Source organism: Phytophthora parasitica (assembly GCF_000247585.1).
Source record: "Phytophthora parasitica INRA-310 unplaced genomic scaffold supercont2.3, whole genome shotgun sequence".
Taxonomy (NCBI): Eukaryota; Oomycota; class Peronosporomycetes; order Peronosporales; family Peronosporaceae; genus Phytophthora; species Phytophthora nicotianae.
In genome coordinates, this window is record NW_008648989.1 from 1,672,210 (window position 1) to 1,689,046 (window position 16,837).

Genomic DNA, 16,837 nt, shown 5'->3' on the forward strand with positions numbered 1-16,837 from the left:
TTTCCCACGTTGGTGGCAGGATACGTGTAAAATGTACTGTTTGGTGACGATAGCAACAGGAGCTCACCTCGTGAAACGCAATAGCCGATGAAAACGCAATGCCCTGCGAGGCAGCATCATTTAACACCCATACATTAGCCAAGAAAGTGACCTTCGAAAATTTATCAAATTAAGAACACGATCTTGCATTTCAGGTGTAAGCTCATACTGAATCCAAGTCACGAGACAACTTGAAGCAACGTACGCAACGTCTTCAGTTTTCAGTCTTGCACACGTAAACGGCAGACTCCTCGCACAGCCGAACGTGAAGCGTCCACCCCACTTATTAATCCGCTTCAAGGAGCCCCAGACCCCACACACAGTTCTTATTCCAGCAACAATGAGCGAGGAAGCAGCGACAAACAAGCGTACGTGGCGTCGGCAGTTCTGCTCGTCTCGCAAATGATCGTGGCTAATGTGCTCTGCTTTTCTGCTCCTCTATCTTCTACCTGCAGCGACGTCGGGTCTGGTGTCCTTCGTGACCGGCGGGTTTGGCGGTATGTCTTGCTCACTTGTAGTGCTGCTACCTTCGCGTCAGTATCGAATAACCGTGTTGTATCAATCCAGGCATGTGCCTTGTGGCGACGGGCCACCCGCTCGACCTCATCAAGGTCAACATGCAGACGCAGCCTAAGCCGTTGCCAGGTCAGCCGCCCATGTACTCCAACGCCCTCGACTGCGCGCGCAAGATGGTCGCCAAGGACGGGGTACGGCCACTCGCAATCATTTTTGCAGCAATAGGGTGATGCTAACTCTACTCGATCCATTTTCTAATTCAGGTCCGCGGTTTGTACCGTGGCATGTCAGCGCCACTAGTGGGTGTCAGTCCTATCTTCGCCACATGCTTCTGGGGCTACGACATGGGCAAGCTCATTGCCGTAAGTACATCTTCCGAGCAAATGCACACGCTTTATAATGTCCTAACCATTGCTCTACAGATCAAGGCTTCGGGACAATCGCCCACAGCGCCGCTGTCCATGGGTCAGATCATGTTTGCTGGTGGCTTCTCGGCCATCCCTGCCACTGTGGTCATGGCTCCTGGCGAGCGCATCAAGTGCTTGCTCCAGATCCAGGCACAAGCCGTGGAGCGAGGTGAGCCTAAGCTGTACGACGGTATGATCGACTGTGCCAAGAAACTGTACCGCACCGGTGGTCTGTCAAGTATCTTTCGCGGCTGGGAAGCTACTCTACTCCGCGATGTTCCGGGTTCTGTCGGATACTTTGGCGGGTTTGAGGCAATCAAGCGCGGCTTAACGCCCAAGGGCAAGGATCCGTCCGACTTGAACGCTTTCCGTGTGTTTGTGGCTGGTGGCTTTGCCGGTATCATCAACTGGGTCATCGCGATTCCGCCTGATGTGATCAAGTCGCGTATCCAGACTGCTCCGGAGGGCACATACCGCGGCATCGTGCATTGTTTCCAGGTGCTGATGATGGAAGAAGGTCCTGGTGCGCTTTTCAACGGTGTGGGACCTGCGATGGCTCGCGCATTCCCGGCCAACGCCGCCTGCTTCCTTGGCGTGGAGTTCTCTAAGAAGTTCCTGAGCTTTTTCGGCCTCTACTAGCTAGAGTACGTAACTTTGAGCGTCCGATAAATACAAGCGATGTCTCCTGCAACCGAAGAATAGCTGGAGGTTTTAAATTGTCTGCATACATTACTATTTGAAAAGATTGAAAGCCTTTTTCTCATTTCAGAAGACTCTTGCGGGAGAAGGCGTCGTTAATCTCTGCGCGTGGCTCGTCCGTTCCGCGGTACAGCGTGTTGCTGTACAGCTCCACAACATCGCTGGATTGAAGCATGGCAACACAAGGACTGTCAGCTATCGATCGCTCGAATTCACAAGGCAAACCGAAGTGAAACGTACGATATGCGCTTGAGCTCTACCTTCGCATCTGCAATGGCTTTTTCCTGCTCCTCCAGCGAGGTGTCGGTGCCGGGCAGCGAGCGTAGTAGCTCCAGCGCGTCCGTGTACTTCTGCTTCACCGACACCGCCTACATTCAATCCACGTCAGTGTCATCACTGAGACAGAGTATCGAGAATTTTCTCCTCTTTGTTGCATTATTTATTTCTTCGCGATCCTTACCGAGGCCGAGACATCTCCGATTCTCATGGTCTCCTGAGTGGAGCTGGCCGACAGCACATCCTTCAACACATCAATGAGGTTCGGCAGCACGTCGAACGCCTATAACGAGGGAGTAAAGCACAGCGGATGTTAGATAGACGTCACAGAATACAGCAACAGCAGTTCCATAGAGGGGCTGGACCTCGTGCAGCTTGGCCTTGGAGATAGAGCTATCGGCAGGGCTCGATTCCATCTTTTTTTTTTAAACACTGACACTAAACTTTTATATTCATTTAAGTACGAGTGCAAATGTGCTCTTCTTGACAAGAGCTCTATTCAAAAGTTTTCAACGCACTATGTTGGCATCTCCAAGTAGGAGACTCGAGCGCGAAGATGCTCAACGAACATGACCTACTTGCATACTTACGATACATACAGACAACCTACACGTATATTCACAACGACTCATCGTCTTTGAAAGACAAAGTAGCGATAGCGATCACCTTGCATTTGTACCCATCGACAACGACACCTTCGAAAGACAAAGTAAATAGGCAGATTTAGTGGGACAAAAGATGCGGGCATCTTCGGGAAGAGTTTCATTCCTTCATGTGACCTGGACAAGCGGTTCACGTTTTCAAGCTAAGAAAAGCAGACGCTTACTCCTTCTTGGCAGCGGGGGCAGCGGCCTTCTTAGCCTTGCGCTCGCGAGCCGACTTGGCCTTCTCCTTGCGGGCCTCCGACTGCTCCTTGAGCGTCTTCTCGCGGTGGCGCTCAGCCTTCATCTTGTGGATGGTCTCCATGAGCACACGCTTGTTCTTGAACTGGTTACCCTTGCTGCGCATGTACAGCTCGTGGTAGATGTGCTTGTCGATCTTCTTGGCCTCACGGTACTTGCGGAGGAGACGACGGAGCACACGGATACGACGCATCCAGATCACCTTGAAGGGCAGACGAGCGTTGGCCGTACCGCGACGCTTACCGATGCCCGTGTGGCGGCCCTTGCGCTTAGCCTCGTTGCGCTTGGTGAAGCGAGCACGCGAGTGGATCACCTGCGGTTTCTTGATGACAAAGCCATCCTTGACGAGCTTGCGGATGTTCTGGCGAGAGTTGGCAAGAGCAATCTCGTTCGACTCGTTGGGGTCGAGCCAGATTTTGCGCTTACCGCACTTGAGCACGGACGCGGCCAGACTGTAGCAATAGAACACACAAGCGTCAGCATGGCGCTCCGTAGTAGACCTGTGGACCTGTTTCCTGTACTAAACGGAGCCGTAACGCACCGCTTCTGAAGCTTCAAGGACACCATATTCTTCTTCCAATTTGTCCCAAAGAATAAATGGCCGGAGACGAAATCGGGAGGGGGTCGCACAAAATGACTGGCAATCCGTGAGTGCACAAAAAATGGGTACAGGGTCTATTAAAGTGAACGGTCCGGATTTTAAAGGTACGGTTTAGAAAGCTTTTGATTTAATTACGGTTACAATGGAACCGAGATTAACTCATTCTGTTAAAGCCGATTTCGTGCTCGTGTGCTCGTGTGTCGTATGCGCGTATATCCGAATGGCAGCAGTTGAAGTGGAAGTGCGCAATGGGACTACTGGGAGGACGACACAATCGCCACAGGAGAGAGTTTCTGCCGGTGCTATGGCGGAATCACACGACCAAGTCCACTCGGTGTGCTGCCATAAGAACATCAAGCTGCGGTTATGCGAGTGCCATGAACTCTGACTGTAACGAGGACCGTCGACACAGCTAACCTCTGACACTATACGTTCAACCGGTGCCTCTCTTGGAGGCCCTCTATGTTGCTGAGATGATCCTATTGCACAATGTCTAGAACAAAAGAGCTGTATGGATGGACCGCAAAGGAATGGGAGTTTGCGTAGCCAATTGCATAGTGGAGGTAGAGGTCACGATCGCGCAGTACGTCTTGCTGGCGCTTCAACGGAATTAAGGATAAAGCTGCTCACTCGATGGCATGTTCCGTAATCGAGATTGCACGCGACAACATCATACAGTCGTGCTCTTGGCATTTGGAGATGTCGTCGGATACTATGTCGTCTTTGGCCAAGGTTAATTGCGCGCGACGTGGCAGATTTTGGCTGCAGTATCGTAGCAGCATGAGCTACGGATCTCAAATGTGACTTGATGTGAGGTACAAACAAGCGTGAAGACACTTAAACGTAGGCAGGTGACATCAAAAATGCTTCGGATTTCAATTTCAAGCAGGTTAAACGCTACTCAGCTCGTCCGGCTGAGAAGATAGCGCAGACGAGCTCATACGAAGGCAGGAGGTTGGCGACAGAGGCAGCAGGACTACATATTTGGTTTTTTTTTGTGAAATTCGGTCTCTCGAGTCCAGACTTGCTTCATCGGTCCTTAGCGGCAGCTTTACCACCAACGACGCTTTCCCCAGCCCCAACCAGGGCGTCCCCAGCCCCAACCAGGACGCCCCCAACCTGGGCGTCCCCAGCCCCAGCCAGGACGTCCCCATCCTGGGCGGCCCCACCACTCCTGCTGGTCGACACCTTCCAGCGGGACGTCAGCATTGGGCTGCACATCGGCCTCGGGCGCATCAGCCAGAGCCCGTAGAGCTGGCGTATCAGTAGCGACAACGCTCGTTGCAGCGAGGGCCGTGGCGACGACGAGTGCGGTGATCTTCATTTTTCTTGACGGCAGATACTTGGAGTTCTTCTCAAATTGCGTTGTGAGACTGACAAGTGGAGGCAACGCTCCTCGTCAAGATTTGTCTTTGCGGAATTCAAGGATACGTGCGCTGGGAAGCTGCGTTAACCGCCATCAAGTCAAGCCCGTTGATTAATTAGTTAGTGACGTTGGTGAAATCTGAAAGCTGAGACTTGTGCGACAGGAGCTGGTTTCAGTAATGTGCCAAACTGCTTGTTGAAGCCTATAAAACGCGCGCTTCAACGACGAAGCATTATCAACGTCGTTGTTCAACGTTTTCCATCGAGAAAAACGACCACCACGTTACAGTTGGAAAAGAGCTTCACGCACTCCTGCAAATGAAGATAAACTTGAGCATCAGCAAGAACAGAAGCTGGAGTAAGTGGTTGAGACGAAAATGCAGTACACTAATGAAAACTGACGGTCTCCTGAGCAGCGATTACCCGCAGCTGTCATTTCCACGCCCTCAACTGTCGGATACGGCAACACGCTGCAACACTACGTCACGGCCGTCACGCGGAGCTTCCTATCGTGTAGTTTACTGTACGGCATTTTGAGACTGAGTGGGCGTCGGTCTCCTTCCAGCACACCTACGACACGAATGTTCTTATCAACATTGGCAAGAACGATTACAGTATGCCAATGATGAGGTTGGTCAATCTTGTCGCGCTATTCGATGTTTGTGTGACTTATGCTACCTTATGATGCTACGACATTCTCGGATGACTGTGGCACCTTCAGAACCTTCGTCGTTGTCGGTGTCGCTGTCATCACGCTTGGTCTGCATGGCCTCGAGGGACTATTTGGCTTCAGCGGTGTTTAATCTTCTCGACGGTGGCCTTCGATATGTGAATGCACACTGGGCCACCTCTATTGCCTGCAACACGGCTACGGTTTGGCCACCAGTGGCAATTTCAGCTGACGCACTGTCGACGGTGAAGACTTTCACCATGGCAACGATGGGAGTGAATTTATTTTGGTGCAGTGTGTTGATGTCACGGGTGTGTTGTTCCATGCTGGTGGTGCGAAATGGTACAAGGGCGTCACCTGGATCCCCGTCGAGATATTCGTTGTGGCTGTGACGGTGCTGCTGCAGAACCGCCGCATGCATAGGACAACACGCGGTGAGCGTATTGGAAAGATTTGTTGCGTTCGCTGAGTTGGTGCGTCGGGCTACTGCAGTTGCTGAGAGCCGACACAAGAAACAGGGATTCTGAGATTTGAGCCTCACTGTTTTTTTATCAGCTTTTTTTTTTTACTTCAACAGAAGTTTTGAATGAAGTACCATAATCGAAGGGATTGTGTAAAGCCGTTAGCAATGAAAAGTTTCCACTTTGCTTCATTGTATGAGCCGTACTTACCATTTGCACAAGAAAATAATAGACTACACTCACTGACACGTGCAACATTTAGCCCGGAGCAATACATAAATTCCAGAAATCGAAAAATGAAAATTGGAATGACTCTACCGGTAATATAATTGGGAGGGAACCACAATGCAAAGCGGGAAATCTCAGAGCAAATGAACTCAGAAAAAAAACCTACAGTAACAAACTGCATTGACGTAAACGAGATTGCGCCAGTAATAATTGTACTGAACTTTTACCAGATTTTAAGGACACACTGCTCTTTTACATAAAAATCTAACAATTATGGTAAACAGGTCGTTTCACTGTACCATACAACGAACGGTACCAATTCGCAACGAGTAATAGTTGCTTTATTTTTGCGTTCGTCTTACAATAGTGTAATTTCGAAAGTAATAAAACAACTGTACAATGAAACATATACAAGTATCACCGTACAAATCTAGCTACAGTATTATCCTTGTGACACTACTTACATTGACTAAGTTAGCTCTTCAGCTCCTGGGTCTGAACTACATATCAACACCCTCGAAGCTCTGGTTATGTACTAAGCGCGTTAGGAATCGATCCATACTGCAAGAAACTTAGGAATTGTGCTGGAGTATTCCACCTGTGATGATTGCCATAAATGTCGCTCATGATGGTCGTCTCACCAAGTACTCTGAGGTTTTCAAATTATTGAACCTTAACCCTATTACACCAAACAGATACTTGGAATTTGCAAAGCAAAAATTTACTCTGCAACTCGCAGCATAATCTATCGTTTATTGTTGTAAAACCAAGCAATATACTTAGTTTTTCGCAAACTGCCTAATTAGTCCAAATAAAATTGAAGTATTTTAAATCGCTTAGAATTGTATAATCGAGCATATTCATTGGTTATTACTAAAAATGAAGGCCGAGGGAGTCATCATCGTACTTGTTGCAAGCGTAAATGTAGCCGCCGCCGTCGTCCCGTAATGGAAAGGTAGCTTTTTATAGCGACGGAGGCACGGTGAGCGCAACAAAGGTTATGATAATGCTACAATGCTTTATCAGACAATCAACCTATCCATCTGCCTTACGTCTCCGATCTTTCGGTGAGCTTCGAAGACGATGCGGACGATGGACCAGACGCCCGAGTAGACTATGATGATTAAGAAGATAAGATGCCGGCTTCAGATCCAGGCGCAATGACACCGGGAATGCCACGCTATCGTTGGCTCTGAGTGGGGCGACGAAGTCACTTTTGAGGAATCTCGCCCCCCGTGGAGGGCAGTCGCAAGTCGTGCAGCCGTCCCGGTCGGACTTGAACCCTCGTTGAAGCCTCTGCCAGACTTGGTAGGAGTAGCTGATACCGCTGTTGATGTTCCTTTTGCCATTTTTCTTCTTGTTTCTTTTCGTCTTCTTCTACTCTTGGTTGCTCGTAACTTGGAGACCATACAAGCAGTCAACAAAGTCACACACTGCTTCTGGGTCGCGGCACCAGTTGTAATTTCCACGGCAACTCTAGCTATTAGTGTTGATTGGATAAACCCACAACAATACGTCTACCAGAACGGCAAATGACCGTTTGGGCGTGATCTGAAGACCCAGAGTCTGCCCTAGCACCGGGACAGACTGGACCATCAAATCGCTTATATAGCCAGTGGAAATAAGAACACGCTACTAGCACGAGCAAAACTAGTAGGTGTTTTGATTCCTCGTGGTTCCAACAGTGGAAGGGTACCAGGCACGGGTAAGTCTTTCTTGAGGGCACCGTGTGTTCGACACTCGGCTGGAAGAATATACGGGAGGCAACTCGCTCTCCCCAGCACATGCAATTAGGGGTAAACTATTAGCGGGGTCGTGTACTGGTAGGACCTGGGAATATGATCTGACTAAATACCAGACCTGTTATCAGGTCTTATCAATGAATGCTTTATGAAATATAGTATCATGTATTATAAAGAATACGTATCAGCTAGCTTTCCAATGTTCGCTGCACGTACACCTAGACAACCCCGCAGACCTCCCGCTCCTTTCCGGTAGAAGAGTCGTCGGAGTCACTCCTTGGTACTTCGCTACTTGAATCCGATTGTCCCTCCTCCACATTATACTCGTCAACCGTAGAATCTTCTGCTTCAATTAAAAGGTCTACAGGTTGGGTAAGGTGAATAGTTTCACGGGTTCGCCCACGCGCTCGGCGTCCTCGTACTGCTGCAAGCACTGCAACGTGGCTTCGTGTTAGGGGATTGTTCGTACGAGCTACAAGTTTGTTGGTCAGACCATGAACGTTCAAGAGCTCTGGGTCGTAAAGCTTCAGCCACGTATGAGCAAAGTATCTCCAGAAACAACGCCAGCTAGAGCGTGCATAAGCAACCCTGTTTCTTCTACAGCGGTCTTTGATCTGTCGTTTGACCCACGAAATTCTTTGAACGGCTATTTGCTCTGGTGGCACAACCGTTAGCATACCGAGTACTCCGGGGGCCTTGTAATTGACGAGTTTCTTCATTTGTCTTCTGACGTCCTGTTTAGATTGGAACGAGCATGCCAACCGCGTCGATCAGGGCTCTTTCAGAATCACATACAACATCGGGTGGCTCGAGCTGTTCATCAGCATCCTGCGTGATGATATGTAAAACGTGTCGATAGGTGCCTAGTATCCTCTGAATCGTCAAAACATAGAAGACAGGGAAGTATTTTCCTGCCGATCTGTCGTGCACCATCACCACAAGACACTGTTGAAATCCGCGTGGAACGCAAATAAAGGTGCCGTCTATAAAGATGCAGGTCCCTGAGTACTTCAACAGAGCTAGTAGCTCTAGGGGCGCCCATCTGATAATCCGGGACGATTGGTCGTTATCGTCAAATCCGCATATGAAATGGAGCTGAAAGAAGTTGAGGGATCGATCTTGTACTCGAGAGAGTGGAGACATTTCTATCCGCCCATGGACATTCCTTCCAAAATGGCGATCCCGAACGCGATAAACTCGGCAAACGACCTGTTCGCGCGATAACCCTGCCACCGCTTGTACGTGTTCACCTCCGTATAATCGCTCGTCGACCGTTGCCCAGATCGCTGCTGCCGAGAACGAGACGTCATTGCGAGCAAGTTCATCCACAGCGTTTTGGATGCCTTCGACGACATCGACAGGCGTGTGCGATGCAATTCGGCCAGCTCGGCAGGTATAAGGGATACAAACTTGCCGTACCCGCCTGTAGTAGCGTGAAACTCGACCTTCCCACGACAGCCAGATCCGCGGTAGTTCCAACAGCGATAACAATCTTGCGTCTTGTCATCCAAGCTTGTGTGTACTGGAATCCACCTAGGTTAATTATGGTATCGTACCGAGCACGACGTACAGCTGCAGCGTGAGGAAGTGCCACGAGTGCTTGCTGTATACACTGTTGTGTCAGAGCTGAGTTTTCCGTTTCGGATGTCGAAGGGTTATTTCTGTAGACTCTGGGTCAGCGAATACCATGTTCTTCAGCGTTATGATCTACTTGAGAGAGCGATGGCGAGTCGGATAATGAGGAGAAATAAGTAAGCGAAGGAGCAACCTTGAGACTGCTTCCAAGTGAACGGCGCTTTGAAAATTGTAGCGAACATTTAGCAGTTGCACATAAACAGTCCGCATTTTCGTATTGGAAACGAATGTAAATAATAAACCTTCGAAGCCAGGACGTGAATATTTAGCTCGATCATTCTTGTTACTCATTCCGACCATACCCGCGAAATCCTGCAGCGCTTCGGCCAAGCTGAGTCTGCGATGTAACGTGCTTTTGACTCTAACGGTGGATAATAACGGCACCATAAAAAATTAAACGTCTCATTGAGAACTCTAGCTTGTATGTTTTGTTCTACTTCTTATCAACATATCATGAGCGAAATCTAAAATGTAAACTTCTCTGGATCAAACCGGGACTGCCGATTCAAAGCTAGCCCTGATCACTAATGGTGGATAGTATTGACAAGATAAACAATAATAGAGCTGCTGACTGAGGGATATAGCTTGTTGTTTATTATCCTCCTTGCCAACATATCAAGAGCGAAAGCTAGAATGAAAACTTCTTTTTGTCGAGCTGGAACTGCCAATGCAAAGCTCAAAATTTGACCTCCAATAACGAGTCAGATCCTTATACCTGATCTCTATAATACCAGACCCATACCACGTCAAACAAGTGTCAGATCCTCATTTCAGGTCCGATCAGTAAACCCCGTTAAAATTCTACCCAAATAGGCACAATAAAGCCGTCATGTAAACGTCCGATATATAGTCGGCCAGCATGCACTCTTGGACTTGCCAGATGAACCCTCGCTAGTAAGCTTCGAGTCAATCGACAGGCATAACACACCCACACAAGCTTATCCAGACGCTTACCTTGAAGCCTCGCTTTATGTGGTTGGACGGAGAGTCTGTTCAGTTCTTTGTGTTGCCCTTTCGGGCTCTCCCTATTGTGCAATCCTAATCATGTATACAAATATCAAGTGAAATATGATCCGTTATGGATCTCTTCGCGTGCCAACAGACACCCCAACGGTTTTTTCACCTTCCCAGATCTCCGCCGAGCGTTCAAACAGTCGCCAAGGCTTCCCAAGAGTCGCTCCAACCGCCATCAAGCATTCGTACCGTGAATTGCTAGTTTAGTGTCACTGAATGCGAATCCAGCCAGCCCCATTATAACGAAAAGGTACGGCCTGAATTTAGCGATATCTTGATCACTTTTGGGATCCGGCGAGCGTTCGGTAGTGACCTGGTCCGGTCTCTCTCACGCTGCCGTTGATACCTATCACGTGATCGAGTGTTCGTAGCTTGAGCAACTTGAATGTAGCCAGCTTGTCTTACGCCAACTGTCTTGAGTCAAATACTTGAAAAATGCTACAGCACAGCTGTCAGTGCTGGCGACTTGAGGGACGACGTAGCGAGCGAGCAGGTACAGCGAAAACTGGGGTCGTAAATGATATGATCGCACCGCTGTTGAAGCTATGATCCGTGCTGTGCCGCCCGAGTAGCGGATTAACTACCAGCAAGCTGCCCCGAGTCTTGGTCTCTCTGTTGGACTCATCGTCAATATGATGACCAACAAAGATTGTAGTGCACACTAACACTAATAAGCCGGTCCAGAATCGACAGCGCAAGCTGGAGTGGGCCCTTAGTTTCGTGGTGTCTTAGCCAAGCCGCGATGAAGAAACAGAAGGAAATGCTTTCGACCAAATGCTTAACGTAGTCGAGAAGTAGTTTAACCACGACAAGAAGACATGTCGATAGTTCATGCTGCCCGATGAAAAGCCACCAGAACGCCTTCTACAGAACTCACACCACGTGGAGAAGACCATGTTTCTTGCAAGGAGTAACTTCGTTTTGATAACCCTTAAAATTTATATAATATTCTAAATAATATGATTTGAAATGTTACAGATATGACCCACACAGAAATACTCTGTTCGACGGTAAAATAGGTTTGTGGCCGTTTTCAAAAGAATACATCGCTCAGCGCAACATTGACCAGCAGGAGCTAAATTGGAGCGCAACATTATAACGTATAATGCCGAATAGTACTCAGCGTTCTATTGTTATACAACATCCTCCCAGCCTGTGTGCGGTGTTATACATGATGAGCGTTCTATTAGAACCGTGTTTTATTTGATTCGCTCACAAACAGTAGAAATTGAATCTGAACCATCAATACCAGCAGATGTATTCAGTTGTTACAAGCTGAAGATACTTAAATCTTCTACTCATTGATCACGATCTCGTCCAGCGTGTCAAGCACCTCATCAAAAGTGCTGTTAGTGTCGTCCTCGATGTCGGAATCAGAGCTCACATCGCTGCGGGCGCTCCAAGCAGCATCGAACTGCGACCCGTACACATCTTGCTTACTGATAAACCAGTCGCTCGAGTTTGCGAAGAAGCCACACTTGTCCACACTCTGCTGCACGACACTATTCGGAACCTGACGCCAAGCTGTGGTCACCCACGACACGACCACTTCTATCGACTCATCGATGAGCACGGACATCTTGTCTTTGAAAGACTTGAATACGCCCACATCACCAGCCTAGAGATACGGCGTCAGTCCGCCAGGAACTTGATCTCTTTTTCCTCGCATCGAGTCTTCACCTTCTTGCTGATATGGGCTCTCATAGAATCCCATACCACTTACTGTCCCGTGGCTTGCGTTACTTGCAGGAAATAGCGCTCCAATCACTGCAACAGAAGCCCTTGATCGACCCAGGCCCTGGGCTGAAACGACACGTAGCACCCTCCAAGACGCTTAGTCGGACCACGACTTTTTTTGCTTCCAGATGAGGCAGGGTGGCAGCTTCTTCCCGGGCGCCGTCACCGCCAGAGCAGCTGCAATTCACATTGAATTAAAACCCGTTGAGTGTATGACGACATGGCGGCGTCCAACAACGTCTACAGCGCGATCCTAGGGTCTTGAAAAGAGATAGCCATTTCATTTCGTCCGTTATCACCGTGCGATCGAGATTCATTTCACACTTGTGCGTCTCCAGAAGCCCACGAAAGACACAGCGCGACGTACCAGCTCTTCGTCGGTGAGCGTAGTGAGATTGGTGCGACAACACAACCTGAATCCATTGCGCTGCGTGAACTAGGCCACCCACGGATCGGATGCCATAAATCGGATCGGGTGCTCCTCAGCTTCCTCTTTCGTTCCGCTACCGTGGAAAAGATCTCGGGCTTGAGCTGCAATCCATTCACGGGTCACCTTCTCCTTGCTGATCCGCAGGTCGTAGATCATGTCGACGAGAGTGTTCACCAGTTCACCCAACACAGGACGTCGCCCTCCACCTTCAAGACGACGACGACTGCCAGCTGCTGCAAGGATCTCGTCACGCTTGCCCCACCACTCTCGAAAGCGCTATCCACGCCGCCGGAAGCGCGCTTCAGCCCGAGATGGAACACCACCTCCCTCCGTGGCGATCTAATCCAACGCTTGCTTCTTGATACTGAGTTCAACGCTCTTTCTTCTCGCTGGCATCTTGGAGAATGAGCCACGATTCACGAGCTCTGGAGTCCTGTCGAGGTTTTGAGTGGAGGAGCATTGACCAACTTGACGCGAACGCGAAAATCTACAAGGAAACTAGTGTTCTGCTGCTTTCCTGCGCAAAGAGCAACGCCAGAATCAGATTTTGGTGAGCGACGGAGATCTATTCTAGCGTATTTTATTTGATGGTGCGTTTTTTTTATTAGAACACCCTGTGCGAGGGCGTTCAGTTCACTTAGCATTGTATTACTTTACCGCGTTCTATTCGGTATTATACTTTAGTTGTGCAAGGTCTAATAATACTTTCTGCTAGACTTCGTTCTCCCCAGCAGCGCGGCAGTGCTGACGTGAGTTGATCAGCGTCGGTGACGCCCAAGCTGCGATAGACGATGGCGCTGTCTTTGTGACGGCTCGAGTGCGCACTCCTGGTGCAGCAGCCGCGGCTCCGTTTCGGGTGGCGACACCGTTCAGAATTGCAGAGATAACGTCGTGGGTTTTCTCACGACTCTCATCTACGGGGATCTCTGAGTTGGTGATTGCAGGATTGTCGGCAGCGTCCGACGGGATGTTCGACACGAATGTACACGTGTTGGTGTTATTATGTGTGAGGCGATCCATCCCAAGAAGGACGGGAATACGGGGGGTGACGCCCGTAGTTCACGCACAATAGAGTAGGGCCCGTAGACACGTGAAATTGTTATCTACTGATGGCATTAGTCCTTTTCTGTGACGGACATGGGCGTCAATAAATTGGCACCAAGATTCATTTGACCGTTGAGGATACTAATTGTACTAGGGGACGCGTACACGCTACAACTTCCCACAGCGCTACACCTCCTTCCTACTTAAGCGTCGGTCGGTTCCGACTGTACCACCCAGCGACTATCCCTCGCGACACAAATGTTACGCCGTGTCTCCATTCCAGCGATCCTCACCCCCTCCCTACGCGGTAACGGAACTCTTGGTTCTCCCGTTCCAGATGTTATTCTCCAAGCAAGACGGCTTAGACGCTGCGCAACATTAGCGCCATTCCAATCACGACAATCCTCCATTCCAGCGCGATGGCGAGAATCTAACGAGAGCCCTCGTGGAGAGGGCCCTCACGCAAAAAATGCACGCCGGTTAGAACCGTTCTGGACCCCACCGGGTGTAACGGGAATCTTCCAGCTACATCCGGTCTTCCCGTTACATACGGATATATCTCACTTTCAGGTTTTATTTGGAGATGGCAATCTCCGAGGCCGTCAGGCCACTGCTCCCTCACGACTTTTTGCCTGTGGATCTAACGTTTCCTTCTCATGAAGTTCCGGAGCTTTCGCCAAAGCGAAGCAGTGTACCTACCAGGACGTTTTTAATCGTGTTGGGGGGGGGGGGTTCTGACGACAAGTACCGTTTGCAATCTCGCGTCACGGACAAGCAAATGTAATCTTCAAAGGTGGAGTTGAAACCGGAGCTGCGTGTGGTCTTGGCAATTATTCACCCGGGCTGAATGCCCGAAACCTTCTCGTTCATACGTTACGGCCGTGGTGGAACTGACCAAGAGCCGCACCAAGACTATCAAGCTGCTGATATCGCTCAGTTCCAGGCCATCCACCCCGGCAGAGTTTCAGATAGCATGATATTTGCACTTCAAATCAGGAACTAGATTACACGAGCACGGCGGATGTTTCACCACCAGGAGCGAAGCTGAGGCCTCGACCATCACTGTTCCGGGGAGACCTCACTCACAGCGGCGTGGCATACAAGGCGAAGAACCACCGAATCTATTGTTCCCTAACGTACGAGGGTGTGTCTTAGAGTCCTGATGTTGTCCAGGACACGCTGCCGCTACATTTAACATGCAAGTACTACGGTACTTAGATGCCGGATTTCACAAGCACCAGTTCTACTGCAATGACACTCCCAAGCGCCCGAGAACCAGTTGAAGCGCAAGTTTGAAGGTGCGGGTAAAACTACAAGTCCAAATTGTGCATTATCATTTATTCTTGGGCTACCCAGGTGCTGGTTCCTCTACATCCACTTGTCCTAAGTGCTTTCTGGCCATACTCCCCACATTCTTGGTCATGTGCCAGCGACATATCATCGAAGGGGCATCAGGGAACACACGATCCAGAGAATTCATGCAGGCAAGAATCCGATCAGTAAGAAAGATATTGGGAGAATCGATATCATTCTCAGTCGTGATAAGTCGTAGCATGTTGAAGCCCACACGAAATCTTCTTCTTTCTCTCCAGGAAGTCAACACTGAACCACCGGAAGTATAGTGTTAGCACCAGTGATCACAATGATATTGAGAAGCGGAAGTTGGTGCATGTTAGACTTTTAGGCGCAGTCAGCCACAAATATGTCGTGGTAAAGTCTATAAAGCTTGGTCGTGGCAGGGTGGTCCCAAATGAGGTGGGTTAACTCTTTTGTCTGTGGATTAACACTCCACCTGTGGAAAAAAGTTTTTCTCCCGAAGCTCTAAGAGCTGCGCCTCGATTGCGCTGTGAGATGCTAAATCACATCTACGTAAGCGCTCTTCATGTTTGTGATGTCCTTGGTGAGTACGAGAGAGTTTGGGTCAGTACTTAGAACCGTGTCTTGTATTGTCGAAACTGGAACCCCTGCAGCAGTCTGAAGCTCTACCAGTTCAGATGTTGTCGCTGAAGTGCTCACAAAGTGGCTGAGCGATGTGACATCTAAGTGCGGCATGTACACGAATATTTTTGGAAGGTTCTGCGGTTGTGGTGGGAGCTTCGTGTAGTATAAACAATTTTCCAAGGACCGTCGGTGTCCTTCCTGATGACTGCATGAAGTGTAATCCACAAAGGGCAGCCCGAGCGTTTTGACCTTCGCATCGTGCGCGTTCCTGGGTTAAGTATTGAGTGTTCTGCGGCACTCCCGTGCGGTCACACTTGTAATTTTGAGCCTATGCCTTCCGTTCGACATCATCTGTGTACCGAACTCGGCGCCGTGACAGGTTGAAGCCGTGCTCTTTCGTTCACTGGTGCAAAGATTGTTCTGCTTGGTCGTGCGAAGGATACACAGCTTCGGGGTGGTGGTGGTGGTGGTGGTGGAGGTGGGGGGGGGGTATTAACACGTCGGAGTCTAGGCTCATTCATGGCAGAGTCTTATTTTTTATTTGACGACCTTTCGTGGTTCGTCTACGGCTCGTCTACAGCTGTTTGTTTACAGCGATACCGGTTCAGTACTGGTATATGCCCACTAATCCGCGTACCTTTTTTGTGTGGCCCTCCCTACGAGGGCTCTCATTAGTTTCTTCCAGCGCGATGACCCCGCGCCCCTTGTGGATAGGGTGGACAATCTTCGGCATATCGTCGATCGAATCTTGGAGGACGAGAACCCTCCTGCTATACCCACGGCCTCGCGTACGGCTCGCGACACTCACCGCCACGACGCTGTTATCCCCACTAAGCGACGTTACCTGGGTGCGTTGGCTGGACCCCGCGCCGCTCGGAGCCCCGCGCGGTTCTTCTCGCCGACGTTCCGGACTGCGTAGCGGCGCACGAGACCACCCTCCTACCGGCGGCGGGCCATTACGAGTGCTCTCTGATAGCGTCCGATTACACCACGCCCCACACGGTTATGGGTATAATCTCTCTCCAGCAGGTTGCCGCACTTGCGACAGCGGGTGTATCCTTTCTCTCGGTAAGCAGCACAGCACTGGCGACGTTGATCGCGCAAAGCCAATGGCCTCTTGTTTGACCTCA

The 16,837-nt window shown here is 49.7% G+C and overlaps 8 protein-coding genes across 8 annotated transcripts; 2 read left to right on the plus strand and 6 right to left on the minus strand.

Moving 5' to 3' along the window:
- The first annotated feature begins 215 nt into the window (after positions 1 to 215).
- PPTG_01692 (hypothetical protein) lies at positions 216 to 1,716 on the plus strand. Its single transcript, XM_008895076.1, has 5 exons — positions 216 to 407; positions 495 to 536; positions 607 to 746; positions 819 to 917; positions 978 to 1,716. The coding sequence occupies exons 1-5, from the start codon at positions 380 to 382 to the stop codon at positions 1,599 to 1,601; spliced, it is 933 nt and encodes a 310-aa protein (XP_008893324.1). The 5' UTR covers positions 216 to 379; the 3' UTR covers positions 1,602 to 1,716.
- Positions 1,633 to 2,367, minus strand: PPTG_01693 (hypothetical protein). The gene is made up of 4 exons (XM_008895077.1): positions 2,303 to 2,367; positions 2,122 to 2,220; positions 1,902 to 2,029; positions 1,633 to 1,822 (listed from the first exon to the last, which is right to left on the minus strand). Exons 1-4 carry the CDS (start codon positions 2,351 to 2,353, stop codon positions 1,723 to 1,725), a joined length of 378 nt encoding a protein of 125 aa, XP_008893325.1. The 5' UTR covers positions 2,354 to 2,367; the 3' UTR covers positions 1,633 to 1,722.
- A 292-nt stretch (positions 2,368 to 2,659) lies between these two features.
- Positions 2,660 to 3,489, minus strand: PPTG_01694 (60S ribosomal protein). Its single transcript, XM_008895078.1, has 2 exons — positions 3,381 to 3,489; positions 2,660 to 3,291 (listed from the first exon to the last, which is right to left on the minus strand). The coding sequence occupies exons 1-2, from the start codon at positions 3,404 to 3,406 to the stop codon at positions 2,760 to 2,762; spliced, it is 558 nt and encodes a 185-aa protein (XP_008893326.1). The 5' UTR covers positions 3,407 to 3,489; the 3' UTR covers positions 2,660 to 2,759.
- A 175-nt stretch (positions 3,490 to 3,664) lies between these two features.
- Positions 3,665 to 6,109, plus strand: PPTG_21096 (hypothetical protein). Its single transcript, XM_008895549.1, has 2 exons — positions 3,665 to 5,163; positions 5,222 to 6,109. Exon 2 carries the CDS (start codon positions 5,487 to 5,489, stop codon positions 5,865 to 5,867), a length of 381 nt encoding a protein of 126 aa, XP_008893797.1. The 5' UTR covers positions 3,665 to 5,163; positions 5,222 to 5,486; the 3' UTR covers positions 5,868 to 6,109.
- PPTG_21097 (hypothetical protein) lies at positions 4,067 to 4,764 on the minus strand (the record flags this gene model as incomplete). Its single annotated transcript, XM_008895550.1, has 2 exons — positions 4,067 to 4,202; positions 4,496 to 4,764. 2 exons carry the CDS (start codon positions 4,762 to 4,764, stop codon positions 4,067 to 4,069), a joined length of 405 nt encoding a protein of 134 aa, XP_008893798.1.
- Positions 6,110 to 11,849: 5,740 nt separating the features above from the next.
- PPTG_01695 (hypothetical protein) lies at positions 11,850 to 12,134 on the minus strand (the record flags this gene model as incomplete). Its single annotated transcript, XM_008895079.1, has 1 exon — positions 11,850 to 12,134. One exon carries the CDS (start codon positions 12,132 to 12,134, stop codon positions 11,850 to 11,852), a length of 285 nt encoding a protein of 94 aa, XP_008893327.1.
- A 594-nt stretch (positions 12,135 to 12,728) lies between these two features.
- PPTG_01696 (hypothetical protein) lies at positions 12,729 to 12,878 on the minus strand (the record flags this gene model as incomplete). The annotated part of the gene is made up of 1 exon (XM_008895080.1): positions 12,729 to 12,878. The coding sequence occupies one exon, from the start codon at positions 12,876 to 12,878 to the stop codon at positions 12,729 to 12,731; it is 150 nt and encodes a 49-aa protein (XP_008893328.1).
- A 555-nt stretch (positions 12,879 to 13,433) lies between these two features.
- PPTG_01697 (hypothetical protein) lies at positions 13,434 to 13,742 on the minus strand (the record flags this gene model as incomplete). Its single annotated transcript, XM_008895081.1, has 1 exon — positions 13,434 to 13,742. One exon carries the CDS (start codon positions 13,740 to 13,742, stop codon positions 13,434 to 13,436), a length of 309 nt encoding a protein of 102 aa, XP_008893329.1.
- Between the last annotated feature and the right edge of the window lie 3,095 nt (positions 13,743 to 16,837).

Bases quoted from the DNA above. Each gene is read 5' to 3' on its own strand.
- PPTG_01692 (XM_008895076.1), top strand. From the start codon at position 380: ATGAGCGAGGAAGCAGCGACAAACAAGC. The intron at 408-494 runs GTACGTGGCGTC...TTCTACCTGCAG, and splicing joins GGAAGCAGCGACAAACAAGC to CGACGTCGGGTCTGGTGTCC. The intron at 747-818 runs GTACGGCCACTC...TTTCTAATTCAG, and splicing joins AGATGGTCGCCAAGGACGGG to GTCCGCGGTTTGTACCGTGG.
- PPTG_01693 (XM_008895077.1), bottom strand. From the start codon at position 2,353: ATGGAATCGAGCCCTGCCGATAGCTCTATCTCCAAGGCCAAGCTGCAC. The intron at 2,030-2,121 runs GTAAGGATCGCG...GATTGAATGTAG, and splicing joins TCGGAGATGTCTCGGCCTCG to GCGGTGTCGGTGAAGCAGAA. The intron at 1,823-1,901 runs GTACGTTTCACT...GCTTCAATCCAG, and splicing joins GTAGAGCTCAAGCGCATATC to CGATGTTGTGGAGCTGTACA.
- PPTG_21096 (XM_008895549.1), top strand. From the start codon at position 5,487: ATGATGCTACGACATTCTCGGATGACTGTGGCACCTTCAGAACCTTCG.
- PPTG_01694 (XM_008895078.1), bottom strand. From the start codon at position 3,406: ATGGTGTCCTTGAAGCTTCAGAAGCG. The intron at 3,292-3,380 runs GTGCGTTACGGC...CTATTGCTACAG, and splicing joins TCCTTGAAGCTTCAGAAGCG to TCTGGCCGCGTCCGTGCTCA.